The sequence below is a fragment of the Panicum virgatum genome, chromosome 1N, assembly GCF_016808335.1.
Source record: "Panicum virgatum strain AP13 chromosome 1N, P.virgatum_v5, whole genome shotgun sequence".
Classification (NCBI taxonomy): Eukaryota; Viridiplantae; Streptophyta; class Magnoliopsida; order Poales; family Poaceae; genus Panicum; species Panicum virgatum.
Genome location: NC_053145.1, coordinates 61,200,382 through 61,218,883, shown reverse-complemented (window position 1 = coordinate 61,218,883; position 18,502 = coordinate 61,200,382). Strand labels below are relative to the sequence as shown.

The window sequence follows — 18,502 nt, the reverse complement described above, 5'->3', positions numbered from 1 at the left end:
ATCCAGTTTTGCCGTGTGCCGCTACCTTGGCACACGGCGGAACCGGAGCACGTGTCATGTGCGTGCTCCTGCCGTCAGGCGCCATCCTCGATCTGACGGACGTGATTGTTTGCCGTGTGCCAAAGACAGACTCACCCAGAATAATGTCACCGAATCTCAATCCAACTTGTTCGGCCGTCGATCGACTTCACTAGCTCGGCCAGCGCTACAGAAAACCATGGCGATCGCCGGGTGGTTCGTTATCCGCGCGCAGAACGAAGTGGCCTGGTAGAGGTACAGATTGAGACCACACAGTACTCTGCACAAGTAGTAGCTACCGGATAGAGATCAGTACAGTACTGCACGGGTCGGCCGGTCAGGTCTCAGGTGGCTGGGTGGCCGGCGTCCTCGTCCAGCGTTTGGCACCCTAGCAGCTACCGGCCGAAGTGACCGGGCGTCACGGGCCAGCCAAAACAAACCCGGGTCGGTCGATCCGCGAGCGGGGGACATGGAGTGCAGCCGGGAGAACGGCGAAAGAGACGTGACGAGAGGCCCCCGGCCGGGGCGCGCCGCGCCGCCGGGCACCCCCACCGGCGCCCCGATCGGCTGGATGGGATCGATGATCTCCACAGCTCGCGCGCCACAGAACCTGGCCGCGTGCCCCACGCACGATCCAGCGGCATGTGTGCGTGCCGCGCCGGCCCGGCCGGGTGGGCCGCTGCCAGGGGCGGCGCTAGGGGTATGCCCCTGTATGTCTAGGTATACTCAAGATTTGGAGAAAAATACTAATATATATTCATATATGTATACTATCATCTATAGCTTATGGGCCTAATTCAACGAAAAGCCCAGCAACGGCCAAAATAGGAATAGCTCCCCCCTCCCTGTCTCTGCGCCGTGCGCCCCCGAGGCCCCATCCGCTCCGCTCCTCAACCTCCGCCAGTCCACCCCTTCCTCCGGCCTCCACCAAGCAGGCAAGCAGCAGGGGCGGGCCTTCCAGGGCAGGAGCGGCGAGCACGGATCGCCCCTAGCCCCTGCACGGCTGTACTAGGCACCAGTGCCGCAGGGGGCAGCCGGCGGCCAGAGTGAGAGGCCAGTGCCGCAGCGGGTGGCAGGCCGGTAGCCAGCGGCGCGCCGAGTACTGCCTTCAATTCAAGCAAGCCAGCAGCCCAGCGAGCAAGGTAAGATGAAAGTGATGAACACCCTAGATCCAGATCGATCCACTCATCAGTGAACTATACAAGATTTTTTTTCTAATTCTTTCGATTGTGTTCTTAATTTTTGTAATGTAGATGAAGAAAAAGCATGTTAGCATAGTTGCATTGTGGGAGAAAGCTGCAAAGGCAAAAAAACAGCATCCACATCCACACCAAATGCTGTTGAGATTGAGAGTAATGAGAGCAATATGCAGTTAGCACTTGTGCCACTGCCAGCGTAGAATGATGGTGAAAAAAATGGTGAAGCTCCCCAGCCGGACAGAGGCTCCCCAACTCCAATTGTAGAAGAAACTGCAAGTGATGAAGAGGCTGAGATGTCTGAAATTAGAGTAGATTTGGAAGCGCTTGAGCATGATCCTGGGAAACGGATTCCCATCTCAAGGTATGATGTCAATGACCGAGATAGTGTAAGAAGGAGATATATTGAGTTAGGGCCATGTCAACCAAAAAATCATGATTTCAAATACAGAGATATAGGTGGTCGTCCACGTCGCTTTTGCCCTGTTTGGTTTAAGGAGAATAAATGGCTTGAGTATAGTGTAGAAAAAGGTGTTGCCTTTTGCTTTATTTGCTATTTGTTCAAGGATAGAACAAAATGTCCTGGTGGAGATACATTTGTGAATGGTGGATGGAGGAACTGGCACCTAAAATCAAGATTGAAAAAACATATTGGTGGTGTCACTAGTGCTCATGCTGAAGCGCAAGAAAAATATGATAGGTTCACTACACCCAGAACATCAATTCGGGAATCTTTTGCTTCTAACACCACCGAGTACAAAGCTTTATATGTACTCCGTTTGACATGGACACTAAAGTGCTTGAGATTTTTGTTGCGCCAAGGCTTGGCATTTAGAGGGCATGATGAAAGTGAAGAGTCACTGAACAAAGGAAATTTTCTTGAGCTCTTAAATTGGCTTGCAGGAAATTTTGATGAGGTTGACAAGGTGGTTCTAAGGAATGCTCCACAAAATTGTAAGATGGCATGCCATGAAATACAACATGAGCTCATCAAGTGTTGTGCCCAAGAAACTACTAAGCTAGTAATTGAAGAACTTGGTGGTCAACATTTTACAATACCTGCTGATGAGTCTGCTGATGTGTACCAGAATGAGCAGCTACCTGTTTGCTTGCGTTATGTTGACAAAAAAGGACGAGCAGTTGTCAGGTTTCTTGGTATTGCCCATGTTGAAGATACTAGTGCTCTGACACTTAAGGCTGCAGTGGAGCATATGCTTATGAAGTATAATTTGACCTTGGAGATGGTTCGTGGGCAAGGATACGATGGAGCTAGCAATATGAAAGGTAATGCTAATGGGCTGAAGAAACTAATTATAGATGAGTCTCCATATGCTTATTATGTTCATTGCTTTGCTCATCAGCTGCAATTAACTCTGGTTGCTGTTGCTAAGGAGAGTGGGGATTGCACATGGTTTTTTTGGATAGCTTGGTATCTTGTTAAATGTTCTTAGCAATTCTTGTAAAAAGATGAGAATGCTTCGAATGGCTCAGGCTGAGGAACTAATTGATGCATTAGAGTTGGAGAAAGTAGAAACTGGGAGGGGTTTGAATCAAGAAATGGGTTTGGGAAGGCCATGTGATACTCGTTGGGGCTCTCACTACAAAACTGTGATGCATGTTATCTCTATGTATCCTGCAATTCGACGTGTTCTAGTGAAAATTGGAAAAGAGTATACTACAGCGGAGGCCCAATCAGCTATGACTATGTTGACATCGTTTCGGTCATTTGAGTTTGTATTCATGCACACTTGATGCAAGAAATATTTGGTTATACCGAGGACTTGAGTAGAGCTTTGCAAAAGAAAGATCAAGATATTGTGAATGCTATGGAGCTTGTTGATCTTACAAAGTTTCATTTGCAATGCTTGCGGGAAGAGGAAGGATGGAATGGTTTTCTTGAGAGGGTCACTTCTTTTTGTGTGAAGTACAATATTAAAGTTGTTGACATGGAGGGTCCTTATTATCCTGTTGGTAGACCTAAAAGAGGGTTCTATAATGGTGCAATGAATTATCATCGCCTCCATGTTGATATGTTTGTGAGTGTCATTGATAGGCAACTCGAGAACTGAATGACAGATTTGATGAGGTAAACACAGAACTACTTTCTTGCATGGCAGCATTTAGTCCACTTAATTCATTTGCTGCTTATGATCAAGTCAAGTTGGTTACACTTGCTACAAAGTTTTATCCTAAGGATTTCACAACCGAGGAATTATCGAAACTTCCATGGCAGCTTACTATGTACATTTCTCATGTTCGTAGAGATGAAAGGTTTAAAAATTTGAAGAACCTATGTGAGCTTTCAGTTAAGCTTGTGGAGACAGAAAAAGATGATCAATATCATGTTGTTTACAAGCTTCTTAAGTTGGTGCTAATTCTTCCCGTAGCCACCGCTAGTGTTGAAAGAGTGTTTTCCACGATGAATTTTGTGAAGAATAAGCAAAGGAACAAAATGGGTGATCAATATTTGAACAATTGCTTGGTTACTTTTATCGAGAGAGAATTCTTTAGTCAAGTGAAGGATCAGGATATCATCAATCTCTTCCAACAAGGGGATCGTAGGGTTATATTGTAGTATCATTTACTGTTTTGTAATATTTTTTAATTATCCATGTTCAGAACTTGTACTTTGGTTATTATTATGGATTTGCTATGACCGTTATAACTTATTGTCCATTATATTGCGTATTAGCTGTGATTGTTTTTATATATTTGGCATACCCATCCGCAAATTCCTGGCTCCGACACTGGCCACTGCGACCTCCGATAGTATGTATCCCACAGCCGCCACGCCGCGCAGGTACGGTGGAGCGAGTCAACCGGCCGGCCGGTTGACTCGCTCCCCACAGGCCACCACTCGCCAAGGGATCATGCGGCAGCAAGGCGGCCAGGGTGCGCGCGTGCCTCCGACCCGACGACGAGGGCCGCAGGCGCACGCGTCTTTGTTGTTGCCTCTCCGCGCCCGGCCGGGCCGGGCCACCGCGCCCCCGCCTGGGGCTAGCTTATCGGATGGCTGCACTGAGCACTGATTTGACCGGGAGCGCGCGCCCTGCCGGCCTGCCCCAGAGGCCGGAGACGAGCGACCTGCCAGCCCCTGCGCCCACGCGGCCACGCACGCGGGCACCGCGCGCCGTACGTAGCACATCCCCAGTTCCAGTTCGCGTCGACCGGGAGCTGCATCTGTCTGTCTGACTGACTGTCTCTATGATGTGTACATTTTGTTACTGTGTTGTAGAGCATGCTCCAACTGTTTCCTGAACCTGACTGGTGGCATATACTGTTCGTCTTGATCATGTACACTTCACACTTTTCAGCAGTGACATCTGGAGATTGCAATTGGTGTATATACCTAGAATGAAATTCGATAGTTTCAGAGAAAAAGAAGAATGAAATCCGACTGTCCGAGAACATGTTGTTTCTCGGTCACCGGTCGAGAGAAACGGCAACCGTACGGTGATAGTAGCTGCCAATGACAACGTCCAATTGCCAATTCCAAACAGGCACATGTGGTGCCCCTGCACCATCTTAACTGCAGACGCGCCGCCCATCTTTCTTTCTCAGGAAACAAACTCCAACCGTGGACGGGATAGGCCATATATGACCCATGACGTGCCTGGCTTTATTTAATTGGCCTAAATAAATACTAATATGCTTGATGATGGGCTAGCCTTCCGGGCGTTTCTAGATTCCTGATCTTTTCTTTTTTTTTAAAATGCACTTTTTTTTGGAAGAGGGGATATCGTTCCGGCCTCACAGTCCGTGTTCTGTAGCTGTAGCTGCGGCTTGCATGAGTGCAGGAGACAAGTGCTTACCTCACAGAGATCTTGGGCTGCTAGCTGTGGTGTTAGCAAACGTCTCAGAATTGACGATGAGCTCGCGTAACCTTACAAATAAATCCACCACAGTGCGCAGCTATGCACACATCGACATCACGTAGAGGTAGAACAGTGTGTGTCAAAGTATGCGCGCGTAAATGGAATCAGAGGGAGAGAGAGAGAGAGAGAGAGAGAGAGAGAGAGAGAGAGAGAGAGAGAGAGAGAGAGAGAGAGAGAGAGAGAGATGCTACGTACGTGCTAGCTTTAGCGGAACATCGCCATGTGTTGGCGTCTGTGGTTATCAATTCAGAGGCCCCATGTGTCTTGGTGGATATCTTGTGGATGTGATCCTGTGGTAGGTGGCTAGGTGCATGCCTTGGACGGCAACTTGACACTGTTGGGCATTGCCTTGGGCTGTGAGTTTGAATGCCGCCTCCATGCATGATGCATGTGTGGAGGATCAAAAGGAAGTTTCCTGATTTTTCATTTCAACTGTTCAGCAAAATCGCCTGGCCTCTAGCTAGTAATCTGCATATGTGCTCCCATCCGGCCGTGTCAAGCTTTGGAAGTTCAACTTCATGCACACAATTATCTGTAAGATTTGTTTTTATGTCCATTTCTCCCTGATTTTCATCGGTGGACCAACTGCCGTCTGGCCTATGCATGGTTGGATGGTAGGAGACGCCATTGCGGGCCCGCCCCTAGTTTGATTTAAAAACATCCACCGAGGTTTGAAGCTCCTGGATGTTTTTAAAAAATGAAGAAAGAGGGTCAGAGAGGTGTAAACGTTGGAAAAGCGGTAATAAAGGAGTGACTGATTGATCCCAATAAGCATACATATAGTAGTATATTTGCGTGGTTCGTACCCCAGTAAAGTGATATTTACTTACTAACGTGTCAGTCATGCAACCGATTATTTTCCAATCAATGAAGGTGGAATGACAATAATTATATAGTATTCCTAACCGGAGCAATCACATTGCTTTTTTTTTTGACAAGAATGTGTTTTGGTACCTAGAGAAGGTGAACATATATATGAGGCTCATGCTAGATCAGTTTCGTATAATTCACTCTTGATCCAAACATAAGCTCATGATGACTACCACTAGTATGATATTGTATCACAGTTGGCAGTGAGACCGACATGCCACCTTCATCCACAAAATTGAAAAAAGGAAAACAAGCAAGAGGAAATATATGAGCAGCTAACAATAATTACGTTACGGTCTTACGGACTGATAGTATAACGCATGCAGCATATGCAGCAGGACGTCTCTGAAACGGGCCGGTGAGTGCTGACCATGCATGCATGCAGGTGCAGAGGTGTGATATGCAAAGTTCGTCTTCAAACATTGACTTGACTGACATTGAAATTCTCCATGCAGGCATCGCATACAATTCACTGCATGCATTCGTATGGTTAATTTCGTGCAAATTGTACATTCAAATCTCGCAGCTATTTGTTTCTATGGTGCAGCAAATTGTTCATTATTGCAATAAAACTTCGTTCTGCCCCTGGAGCGGTGAATTCCATCCATAGGATTGTCTCTATGGTGAAGTTAATAAAATAAACGTCGCCGGCCCGTCTTATAAAAAAAAACGTCACCCCGTCCTGTATGCATGCTTTGACCAAGACCTGGTAACTTTTGAAACTTTGATCATCAATATCCTTTAAAGTATTTTGTTTAATCAGAAACTAAAAAACATATATGTATATAATCTACTTAACATGTATTTTCAGAATCTTATTAACGAATAATCCAACACAGTACACTCTGATGCATGCCATCCCTACACACAACTGGAGATCAACCAGTCTCTATAGGTAACATGGGACTACCTTGCAAGTATGCACACATATATATTTCCATGATGTTGCAGCTTGGATCATTGGATGTCGTCGTCCCTACACGCCCCAGGGAGCGTTAACTCCGCACGTAAGAGAGGTCCAGCTCGTCCGTCCAATGGATGGATGGAGTGCGGATTACCACAAGACACAGCCAGCCAGGGAGCAACGCCTGCGTCTCACCGGCAGAAACGCACTAAACTAATTCACTTTGCATGCAGGCCGGTCTAAGCCTATTGTTCACAGGACCAAAAAACAAGAGCCAGCACTCACTGCTGCTCAAGCTGGTCCATGCAAAAAAAAAAAAGTGGTTGGGCTGGGTTTGGATTTGGGCTGTAAACCTGGAGCTAGGCTAGGGAGGCAAAACGGGCAGAGCTGGATGATGACATGTGCAGCTGCCAGCTGCTGCTGTCTGGACAGTCCCAATTGGTGGACTGGCCGCGCCCGGCTCAGAGCCCACGGGTCCACCCCCGCCCGGTGGGCCCCGGCAGATATACCCCTGCAGCCGTTGGCTCCGCAGCAGTGCGGGCATGCATGCATGCATGGAGGCCCGTTGTATATGCCTGGCCCCGGCCCCCGGGGCGTCCGTATCTTGTACGCATACGCGTGGCCTGCTGCTGGCTAGCACGAGGCGAGGCAGGCCCTTTTAAAGGCCCCCACTCACTGTAGCGTACATCGTTCCAGTTCTCCAGGTTTCAGAACCCGGCCCAGCGCCGGCCTGGCCCCCCCAGCCAGCACAAGTGTGTGTGGGCGTGGGCGCGCGCATGCAGTCGCAGCTGGTGGACCGTCCAGCCAGGTCCAGCGCCAGCGGCCCGGCCGGTACGGTGCGTGTGTCAGGCTGTCAGCTCAGTTCTGGCGTGGCGCACTCCCGCCGCCGCTGCCGGATTGGTGCGCGCCTGCGAGCGCATGCATGCACCAATTCGCCGCCGCAGGGGCCGGGGGCCGTACGCCGCAGGGCCAGCAGCAGCGCCCGCCCATCATCCATTGCCCGGAATTCCAGGCTCCAGACTTCAGACTCCAGAGGGGGGGCTTTCAAAAGCGTCAGGCTTGCCATGCATACCACCCACCGGCGGATCACGCTTGCGTTCTGCTCGATGCTTTGCTTGGACAGCCGCCGGCCGCCGGCCGGCCGGCTCAGCTTAGCAGGCCGGCCGTGCGTGGCACGCTGGCGCCGCCGGTTTGGACGGCCGGCTGCCGCTGCGGCTGCGGGTGACTGATGAACCGTGCGGACTTGCAGAGAGCGAGCCCAGCATGCATGCAGGCTTGACAAGTCAAAAGCTGTACCTGCCCGTGCGAGCGCGACCCGGCTCGTTTCCATTCGATTCGTTGCTGATGGGCGCATCCAATCAGCTGTGTCCTGCAGGCTTCCGATCGAACGGCTAGCGAGGATGCACAAGGCAATGCTGCCCATGCATGGTTCACGTGCGATCGAGCCAGAGCCTAGCTAGACTCCTCCTTGAGCAGTTGAGCTAGCTATAGCTGGCTAATGAGACAGTAGCACGCATACAGTGGTCAACAAGCTAAGACGGCTCAGCTCGCTCGCGATCGAGCCGTACGATCGTACGGCGTGGCTTGGCTTATGATGCTCCCGAGGAGGCACGCACCGCGTACTACAGTACAGTGGCGCCAGTCGTGCCAGCACTGTGCGAATTGAAGCAGGAACAGCGGGTGCAGATCGGTGCCGCGCGCCGGCAGGCGTGCAGGCCAAGGACAAGGCGCCAGCCAAGCACCCTCGATCTCCTGTTCGATCTCGTTCTAGGACCTACGGTCCAGGCCGCTTGGGCGGTCACAGTGATGGCCACTACTTCGCATTGCCACTCCGCCATCGACACGCACTACTACATGTGAAATTGCAGTGACATATATAAAAGCCTTCCGCGCTACTCAATTGCTAGTAATCCACAAACTGTACACGAGATCCATGCATGCATGGGCACTGCTAGATAGCTGCTCCTACACGCAGCTCCGCATATCTGTACGTCTTCAGTAACCCATCACATACTCTGCATATCTGCATACTCCTGCTAGCACTGGCGGACCCAGTGGGTGGCCAGGGTATACCGTGGCATATCCTAAGCCAGCACTTTTCTTTCTAATGACTTTTTTTATTGGGATTAATAAAATTTGAAGTACAATTTGATAATTATATTGATGACACTAGACATGAGGACAGCTTCATAGGTCTTACCAATCTTGTTGACCTCTCAGTTCTAATTCAAATTGGGAGACATAAGGTTTGTGATATGGTTTACAATCTTCTAAAATTAATCTTGCTTCTACCAGTGGCAACATTTTTTTTCCAAAGCCAGTTTTTCATTAGTACAGATCCAAAAGCGGCCAAGAGCCCCACTGCATTTGGTGGAAAAGAATAATGGGAAGTGGGACAGACCAAGAGCCCCATTCTGCATTGAAAAAAAATGACATGGCAACCATCCTTCAATAGTTCCAAGATTTGAAGTTTTCTGATGCATATGCAGCCAACTTAACGCGTGGTGTTAACCTGCTACAAAGGAAGATTTTTTGCCTAAAAAGTCATGACTACCACGTCTTTATTGAACGGTTGCTTCCTGTTGCATTTCGTGGGTTTATACCAGATAATATATGGCGTTATTTGGCTGAGCTTAGTTTCTTCTATCGGCAATTGTGTGCCAAAGAGCTCAGCAAAGATGTTGTTCGCTCTCTAGAAGATAATGGTGCAGCGCTTCTTTGCAAATGAGAGAAGATATTTCCTCCTGGTTTCTTCAATATTATGCAACATCTAATCATACACCTTCCATATGAGGCACGATTAGGAGGTCCTGTCCTAGCTCGCTGGTGTTACCCATATGAGAGGTAAACCTATAGATATGTCATACAATGTTAATATTTGATGTCCTTAAGTTTGCTTAATTGTAATATGCTACTCTCACTCCATAGGTGTATCCAAAAACTCAAGAAGAAAGTAAGAAATAAAGCACGTGTTGAGACTGGAATAGTTGATGCATCTCTAGTTGAAGAGGCTACCAACAATCTCTGCCTCTATTTTAGATCTAAAGCACCCTCTATTAAAAATAAGATCCCTAGGTATGATGATGGTGCATCTACATTTCAAGGTTCATGTGACCTTGAAATTTTTAAATGCCCAGGTCGATGCATCAGCCCTAGGGGTATTCGTGAGCTCTCAACTGAGGAGTACAAGGTTGCTTTCCTGTACATATTGACAAATGTACCTGAGATGGATGACTTCATCATGTATGTTCTATAAATAAGTTGAACACGTTAATGTTACTTCAATAGTATTTACGTAAAGGCATAACAATAATTTTGTTAATGTAGACAATTCGATAAAGAGCAATGGAAGAGCCGTCTTGAGCCCACAGAACAACAACTCTGTGATTTGAGGTTAAATGGTTGGAACAATGGCCGTGGCATAAAACCAGGAACAAACTTTTTTGATTGGTTCAAAAAGCAAGTAATGTTCTTATCTAGTTCAATGTATTTGTATATTTAACTACTAGAAAATAAACATATAACATAGAACTCATTTTTTCAGTGCATGAAATCTGCAAGCATTCACAAGGCTTTGTACCAAATGTCTTATGGTTTCTGCACTCGAGTTAGCTGCTATGGGTGTTATGACGTCAATGGATATAGATTTCATTAGAGAAATATGAGAGTGGAAGACCAGCGTTAACGACAATTAATAGAGGTGTTTGTGTCACTTCATATGATGAAACTGGAAATGCTCTTGAGTATTATGGTGTCATAGAAGATATTATAAAAATTGAATGGGAAGGCAGTATGAAACTTGAGTTGGTTTTATTTTATTGCCGCTGGTTTGATCCAACACCTAATGGATTGAGGCGTACTGAAGATCTAGGCTTGGTAGAGGTTAAGAATGCATTAAGACTGTCAAATTTTGACCCATTTGTGATGGCTAGTCAAGTTACTCAGGTTTACTATCTGTCATACCCGTGTAAGAACAAGGATCTATCTGCATGGTGGGTTGTGTACTCAGTGGCGGATCTAGAATTGAAACTTAGGGTATGCCATATCAAAATTTTAACATACAATTCGGTATTCGGTACAATCTAAAAAAATTCGGTGCACAATAAAAAATTCCACGAGCAATTTGGTATACATGTAATTAGGTTCAATACTTGCATAGATTATAATATAAATAGTAGAAGCACATTAAAGATGTGTTTGGTTGAGCTGTGACTTTTGAAAAAGCTGTTGTGAGCTGTGGGCCATGGAAAAACAGCTGTGAAAAAAATCAAAAGGCCATTTGGTTGGGCAGCTGTAATTTTTTATCAGAAAACTGTTAAGGGAACCCACATATCATCCACAATCATCCCGATGCGGCCCTCTTGAGGAAGGGGAGCGGCGTGGGGAGGGCGCGGAGCCTCAACGACGATGAGGGCAGAGACACGCCCTCATCAAAGCAGGGCCGCGCACCCGCCAGACAAGGCTTGTGGTGCGCTGGCGGGAGGGGAGGTGAGGGGCGCCGAGGAAGCGGTCGCGAGTGGGAGGAGAGAGCAACGTAAGAAAAAGAACACAAACCAGTATCTACATAATCAATGGAAAGTGGGTAATTTGTATGCCTAACAGCCAGTAAAAGTAGGAGAAAGTGCTTTTGGATCTGTACTAGTGAAAAGCTAGCCGCTTTTGGATCTGTACTAGTGAAAAGCTGGCTTTGGAAAAAAAAAATGTTGCCACTGGTAGAAGCAAGACTAATTTTAGAAGATTGTAAACCATATCACAAACCTTATGTCTCCCAATTTGAATTAGAACTTAGAGGTCAACAAGATAGGTAAGACCTATGAAGCTGTCCTCATGTCTAGTGTCATCAATATAATTATCAAATTGTACTTCAAATTTTATTAATCCCAGTCATAAAAATTATTAGAAAGAGAAGTGCTGGCTTAGGGTATGCCACGGCATACCCTGGCCACCCACTGGGTCTACCAGTGTGTACTAGGTTTCTCCACATGGATCTGTACCTCTAAATGGCAGCAATAGTGAGTCCACTATTCCAGAAGCAGACATACATGATGTCTATCAAGAAAGTGGTTTGGATGGCACCTTTGTTATTGATTTGGGAGAAGCCTTGGACTCTATAACCTCATTGGGATTAGACGAGATTACTGACCCTAAAGACTTGGAAGCAATAGACAATCGAGTTGTTGAAGATGAGGGATATGAAGAAGAAGCTATGCATGAAGAGGGTGAAACTACAAAGGAAGAGGATGAACCAATGGATGAAGAGGAAGAAGAGACTTATAATCCAAATGATTTCTGAACTTGTAGACATGAATCCTGATGCAAATTGTTAATTTGTTCTAATGCTATTTGTTATGTCTAGGTCCCAATGTACTGAATATTTCTACACTTGTATTATTAAATCTGCACTATTTTTATTGCTTTCTACTAATTTTTTTCAGTTAGCTAACATGTTTTATTATTACTTCCTAGTGTATTTATTTCCAGATAGCTAACATATTTTATTATAAAATGGATCTAACATGTTATCTTTTGCATATGGCCCGTTCCATTCGCCATGCACGCAACAATCGTGCAACTGGTAGGCATGCCTCGCAGAGGAGTGCTTCTCATGGTTCAGCAACTACCGGCGAGGGCTCCCAGAGGACCACAATTGGTACTCCTCCTCATGTAGAGCCACCCAAAAAAAGAGGAAGGAAGACTGGTTCCCAAACAAAATTACGTCTACCTCAACAAGGTGCCAAGGTGGCCCTTAAACCAAAGGGTGACATGTGAGTACAGTTGCTATTTGATGCTTGCACTAAGCTCCATTGTTGTGCAGTTGATAGTTATCAATATTTGTGTACATGCAATTCAGCTACGTCAACTACAAGCCTCCTTACAAATACACTACACAGCTTGGGGTGATCCTCAAGAGAGAGTACCCAGATTTGATTGAGGACAAAGATGAGCATGGGCATGTCATTGGGAAGCATGTAGCTTTGGAGTGGGATGATTATTTTCTGAATGCTGAATATGTTGAGATAAGTGGAGAACATGTGCTTTCTGAATTTTGGGTAAGCAACATGTCCTTTGCCGGTGCTTTAAATTAATTCAACAATGATGTTATATGACTTGCTCATTTAAATCATTGCTGCTCTCCACATGCAGCGCTTGTTCAAGGTTGCAGAGGAAGATCAAGAAGAGGCAAACCGCATTCTTGAAACCTATTTGAAGAAAAGGGTAAAGGACATGATGTATCAAGCACGTGTTGAAGCAGTAAAGGAGTACTATAGGACCCTGGGTCAGGAACTTGATGATAAGTTAGCCTGCCCAATTGAGCTTGAGTATGACCAATATTTGAAAGGCAAGATCAATTGGTGTCCTGCTGAGGTGTGGCTTGAACTTTATCGCTATTGGTGCTCAAAAGAATTCTTGGCAAAACAGAAGAGAGGGCAGAAAGCTCGCTTGGAATCTGATGATATTGTTCAAAATCATGAAGGATCTAGACCATTCACAGAGACACAACAACATATTGTATGCATGTGTATATTCTTTGACATACTATTAATGGAGGCCTATTTCTTTATTCACAGCTCATTCAACTATTTGTTATTGTAGGAAATTACATATGGACCAGAGAAGGCAACCCCTCTTAATGTATATGCTGTGATGAAATCTGGTATAAATAATATCGATACAACTGGTAGGCATGGTGCAATTAGGAGCCGCAAAGCTCAAAAACACATGGTATGCATGTTCTTCCTTGTGTGATAGATTTCAATCTTATATTGATCTTGCTTATTCAATACCTTTGTGTGTGAAAGATTTCTGCCATTTATCACTAAGTTATATGTTGATTTATATTGCCATCCCATTGATCAGGATGACTATATTGAGGGTGCTAGGAGACATGCACGTCCAGAAGATGATGAGAGTGAAAACATGGATGAGGACATGGAAGAGGTGGAGGGAGGGGAAGAGCATGTGCACGAGGAACATTTGAATGAGCAAGTTCTGTATGACGTGTCTTCTGGTCCAAGAAACCATGGCCGTTTTGCCATAGCAAATGGTGCTGTTAGGGCGGCAGATGTTAGGGCAGCTGCAAAGGAAAGGACCGTGCGGCCATCAAATCCAGTGTCTTTGCAAAGCATGGCTCGAGAAATGGCACGCCTACACTGTGCAAATGAAAGGTTACAAGAACAGAACCATGCAAAGGACAAAGCCTTGCAGCAATACCAAGTTACTACAGACTTGACATTGGTACATATACATGAAACCTTGTTCAGTTTCGTGCAACATATTTTTGTTAGATTTTCATTCTGAAATATATATGCTTGTGCCTGCAGAATCTGTATCGGCAGTTAGGACAGGAAATCCCAAAGAATGCATTGCAACGCCTATCATCTGCCCAGGCAATTGTGAGTATATACGCCCAAGCAATTTAATATGCATCTAATAATGTACTGAAATTGCTAGTTTTTGGATGGTTATTGTAACACCCCTGTGTTAATCGTCTCGCTAATCACGATTTATCTCGCTAATCGTGGACTCAAATTCGTCGTTAACGCTAATCGCGTTCGCTTAGTAAACATCTACTTAGCTGTGTTCGATCTCGTTTTTGTCCTTGATCTGAGCTCCAAATCAACTTCCGCCCAAAACGAAAGTTGTAGATCTTCTTTTTCTCTACAACTTTTATTTTGGCCAAATTTCAAGTTCCTATATGAAAAATTGAGTTTCAACTTGTCAAACTCGAGCTAAAATCATTAAACGAGCAAACAGTGCCCCTCCTGTGCTCGGCACTGTGCCCCGACGCCCATACCGGCGCCTGGACGCCGGCGAGCGCGTCCACGCGTCGGCGATCGCGCCTTGACCTCGGCGTCTGAGCGCCGCCCTTATCCTCGCGCGAGAACTGGAGGCTTCTCATCCCTTCCCTTCCCTTCTTCTCCTTCCCCGAGCTCACGACGAGCGGAGCTGAGCCGTGCAGTGTGTCGCCGGCGTCGATCCCGGTCGCTCCTCACCATCACACCTCGTTCCTTCGCGCCCAAAGCCGCGCGACCTCACCCCGAAACCACTCCACCCTTTCCCGACCTCGGTCGCGCCCAATCCGAGCCGAATCGAGCCCGCAGACCATGGCCGCCATTGCCGTTCTTTGCTGAGCTCCGCCCTCTTCGTCGACGATCCTCTCCGAGGTCTCCTCCGCCCAAAATCGACCCACGGTGAGCTCAATCGCGGCCTCCTCCTACTCCCCGACCTTTTCCCCACCCGAATCGGCGCCGCCGTCGTCGAAGCGCCGCCGCGCCGCCGCAGAACACGCCGCCCGCCGCCCGCGTCGCCGCCGGCTCTCCCTGGGCGCCGCCCCTCGCCGCTGCCGCGCGCCCTAGGGCCACCGAGCCTCCCCGGAGCTCAAGCCGCTCGCCCTCGCCGCCGGCCGGCCCGGGCCAGGCCGGAACACGGCCGCCGCCGCGCGCCCCGCCCTGCGCCGCCGCGCGCCCCGCCTGCGCCGCCGCGCGCCCCGCCCTGCGCCGCCGCCCGCCTGCGCCACCCCGCCCTGTGCTTGGCGCGGCCGAGCCGCGCCGCTCCGTCGGCCGGGCTCCGCCGGCGGGAGCCGGAGCCGCGCCGCCGCTGGCCGCCTTGGCCGCGCGCCGCCCGTGCAGCGAAGCAGAGGAGGGGGCGGGCCTGGCTCCCTGGCAAGTGGGGCCCGGCTGTCAGCCCCCCCCCCTCTACCCTTTTATGTTATCGTTTGTTAATCTTTATTTTGGCTGAAAGTTCAAAATTGTGTAGAAAATCACAGAAAAATGCGAAAAATGCCAAACCAATTTTGTTAGGTTTCTAAAATCTTGATCTTCAGAGGAAAAATGCTTGAGCATGCACCTTGTCACTGTTACCCCTGTTAATATTTGTTTTGTGCTTGAGCTAGTTTATTTATTACTGCTTTGTCTGTTGCTCTAAAAATTATGAAAAATTTACAGTAGCTTACTCTTGGTATGTGTTGTTCACTGAAAAAGTTTCAGGTGTTTGTTCTATATGCAAGTGTGTGGATCTAATTGTTGTTTAATTGCTTTTCTAGGGTTAAGACAAATGCTTTCGATCGTCGTTCGTTGTCGGAAAAATTCCTTGGCATGCTTTACTGTCTTCGCGTGACGCTGTTTAATTGTGTTGCTAGGTCATGTTTGCAAGTTAGGGTTTTGCTTATAGTTTGCCTAACCACGCACTTTTCTTTTTAGAAAGGTTGTTAGTAGTTGTTTTTGGAAGGAAACGCTTCAGGCTAATTCGAGTTACTCGTTTCATCGCATTGTGTGCTTATGCTTTGCGCTGTGTTCTAATTTGTGCATGGCATAATTTTATTCGTGTAGACGCCACGAACGAAGCTGTCCACGAGCTGATCGTTGAGCCGGTCCAGGAGCCACGAGCAGAGGAGCAGCAGCAGGTCGCCGTTGAGCACGCCCCCGGAGACCTAGTTAACCCCGCTGACCTGCAAGGCAAGCCCCGGAGCATAACCATAATTTAAAATTTCATTGTTTATTTAAGTATTGTGCATTTATGTTCTAGGAGTTGAATGGAACCATAGTATGCATGTTCCCTAGGTACCGGGGGCCTATACTAGTATGCAGGTGTCGATAGAAATGCTTTGCTAAATAGGATTTCGGTAGAAGTCGAGTGATTGCTGTCACTCGCGAGTTTAGGATCTTGATCCCTTAGCTTTGGCTTGAAATGAATTGTTGAGTAAAGAGAAATAGAGACCGGGCGGAAATGAGTTGGTTTTGGTATGGAATGGATGGAAAGTTAGCTCCGCCTGTGTCGATTGAGGACCGTTCCGTTGTTGGCAGTGCTGATCGAGGATTGAACAGTACTAACCACATACCGGAAGTAGGAGGTAGTCGAAACCGGTAAGCTGTGTACCACCTTACAGCGGTGATTTGAATTCCGCCATGCTACGCTGGGCGTGGGAGTTGGCGGGTGTTGGATAGGATGCCGCCTCCGGGTTCTCCGGGAGTTCACTGCGAGGGGCCCATCACCTGGGTTTTAGCAGGCGTAGTTCAGATGCCGTGGTAATGTGGAAACAGTTAACGCGCGAGGCCCGACGGGGCTTACATGTGTCGTGTGAGTTAGGTCCACCTTGCAAGGTTAAATCGGATCGATTCGCCGTGACTCGCGGTTATGAGAGCCTTGATCTCTTTGTCACATCGTAGTAAGAAGTGAAATAAGTCTTGAAAGGTAGCGATGGAATGTGTATCTGTTGTTCTAAAAGATAATCTGTTCCACCATGTGTGTTTTAGATGAATAGGCGAACTTAGTAATACTTGGTATACTAAACGGAGCTAAAATACTGAAAGTAAGGATTCACTTTTAGCAGCCTTTCAGCAAAAGAACTCCAGAGCCAAAAAGCCTTGCATGTCTAGGTAATGGGCTAAGTATACCCAAGGTCGGGTAAGCCTTGCTGAGTATTAGTATACTCAGGGTTGTTGTTGTAACCCTTCTGAGCAGGTTGTGTCCCTGCGGACTTCGAGGAGATCTGTGCGTCCTGGATTGGACAGCCACTTCCTCCAGGTTGGACCGTCGAGTGGGCCCCGTCTTCCCCGTGAAGATTGGGCAGGTTGGCATCACATCGGTGGGCAGGATGTGGAGCTCACCTTTTATCGTCGTCGTAGCTATCGTTTTGTATTTCGAACTCAGTTTTAAACTTCCGCTGTGCGTTTGAACTCTGTTGTTTGTATTTAAACCTTTTATGTAAAACCTGTGTTGTAAATTAATTTGAAGATTTCTGTATGCTGGTAACACCTGTGCTCGTCTTCGTACGGGTCTAAGTGCAATTGTGATCCTGGAGTACAGTAGTTTAATCGGGATTTTACCCGACAGCCTGTCAGGTTACACCGTTTTAAGTGCACAGCAACTTGATTAAGTATTAAGATGATGGTTAGTGCATTTAAGCCGGTTTAATTTGGACGGTGCTGCTACAGTTATTTCCCTTTCTTTCACTTGCATGTCTGCCTTAAGGACAGCTCTCTGTTGATTCATTAAGATTAATTTGCAATGCATTCTCTCATGGCTACATACTGCTGCACTGGACTTAATTCAGAATTAAGTTCAGATTCAACAACGAATAAGCACTGCCTTTTATGCAACAATGATGAACTGAAAGAAAGATCTATTTACCCTGAGGTCTTGCTGCCCTGCCTTGTATTTCATAGTATTTCTGTTGGACTTAGTTTATTCTATTAGCTTTCATATGCTAGACCATTTAGATGCAACTTAGTTTTTTCTATTAGCTTTCATATGCTAGACCATTTAGATGCAAATTCTATTAGCTTTCAATTGGAACAGTAGCTTATTCTTGCCTGAATCAACAATGCATATTCTCAACTTTACCAAAATGCAGATTCTCAATTGTTCATACACACATTCATCTTATCTACCTCATTCATTTGCAGGCGAGTGGTTCATCTCATGTTGGCTTAGAGTCCACTAACAACAGCTTTGATGTTGATGGCCATAATGGTGAGGATCTTTGTGGCCCACACATTGATAACAACATTGCTGCTAGTAACGATCGGAGTGCAAACAATGCATCTGTGTGATGGTGGAACTTGGTCACTCTGAAATAGAATGGCAGCTAACATTCATCTTTTGTAGTGTTGTACCTATATGTATGCTAGCTGGGTGGA

At 47.0% G+C, this 18,502-nt stretch overlaps 1 protein-coding gene across 1 annotated transcript; it reads left to right on the top strand.

Moving 5' to 3' along the window:
• Positions 1-13,726: 13,726 nt before the first annotated feature.
• On the top strand, positions 13,727-14,308 carry LOC120654247. Its single transcript, XM_039931765.1, has 2 exons — positions 13,727-14,099; positions 14,186-14,308. Exons 1-2 carry the CDS (start codon positions 13,782-13,784, stop codon positions 14,282-14,284), a joined length of 417 nt encoding a protein of 138 aa, XP_039787699.1. The 5' UTR covers positions 13,727-13,781; the 3' UTR covers positions 14,285-14,308.
• Positions 14,309-18,502: the final 4,194 nt, after the last annotated feature.

Coding starts and splice junctions, on each gene's coding strand:
- LOC120654247 (XM_039931765.1), top strand. CDS start 13,782: ATGGATGAGGACATGGAAGAGGTGGAGGGAGGGGAAGAGCATGTGCAC. Junction 14,100..14,185: donor TTACTACAGACTTGACATTG/GTACATATACAT, acceptor TTGTGCCTGCAG/AATCTGTATCGGCAGTTAGG.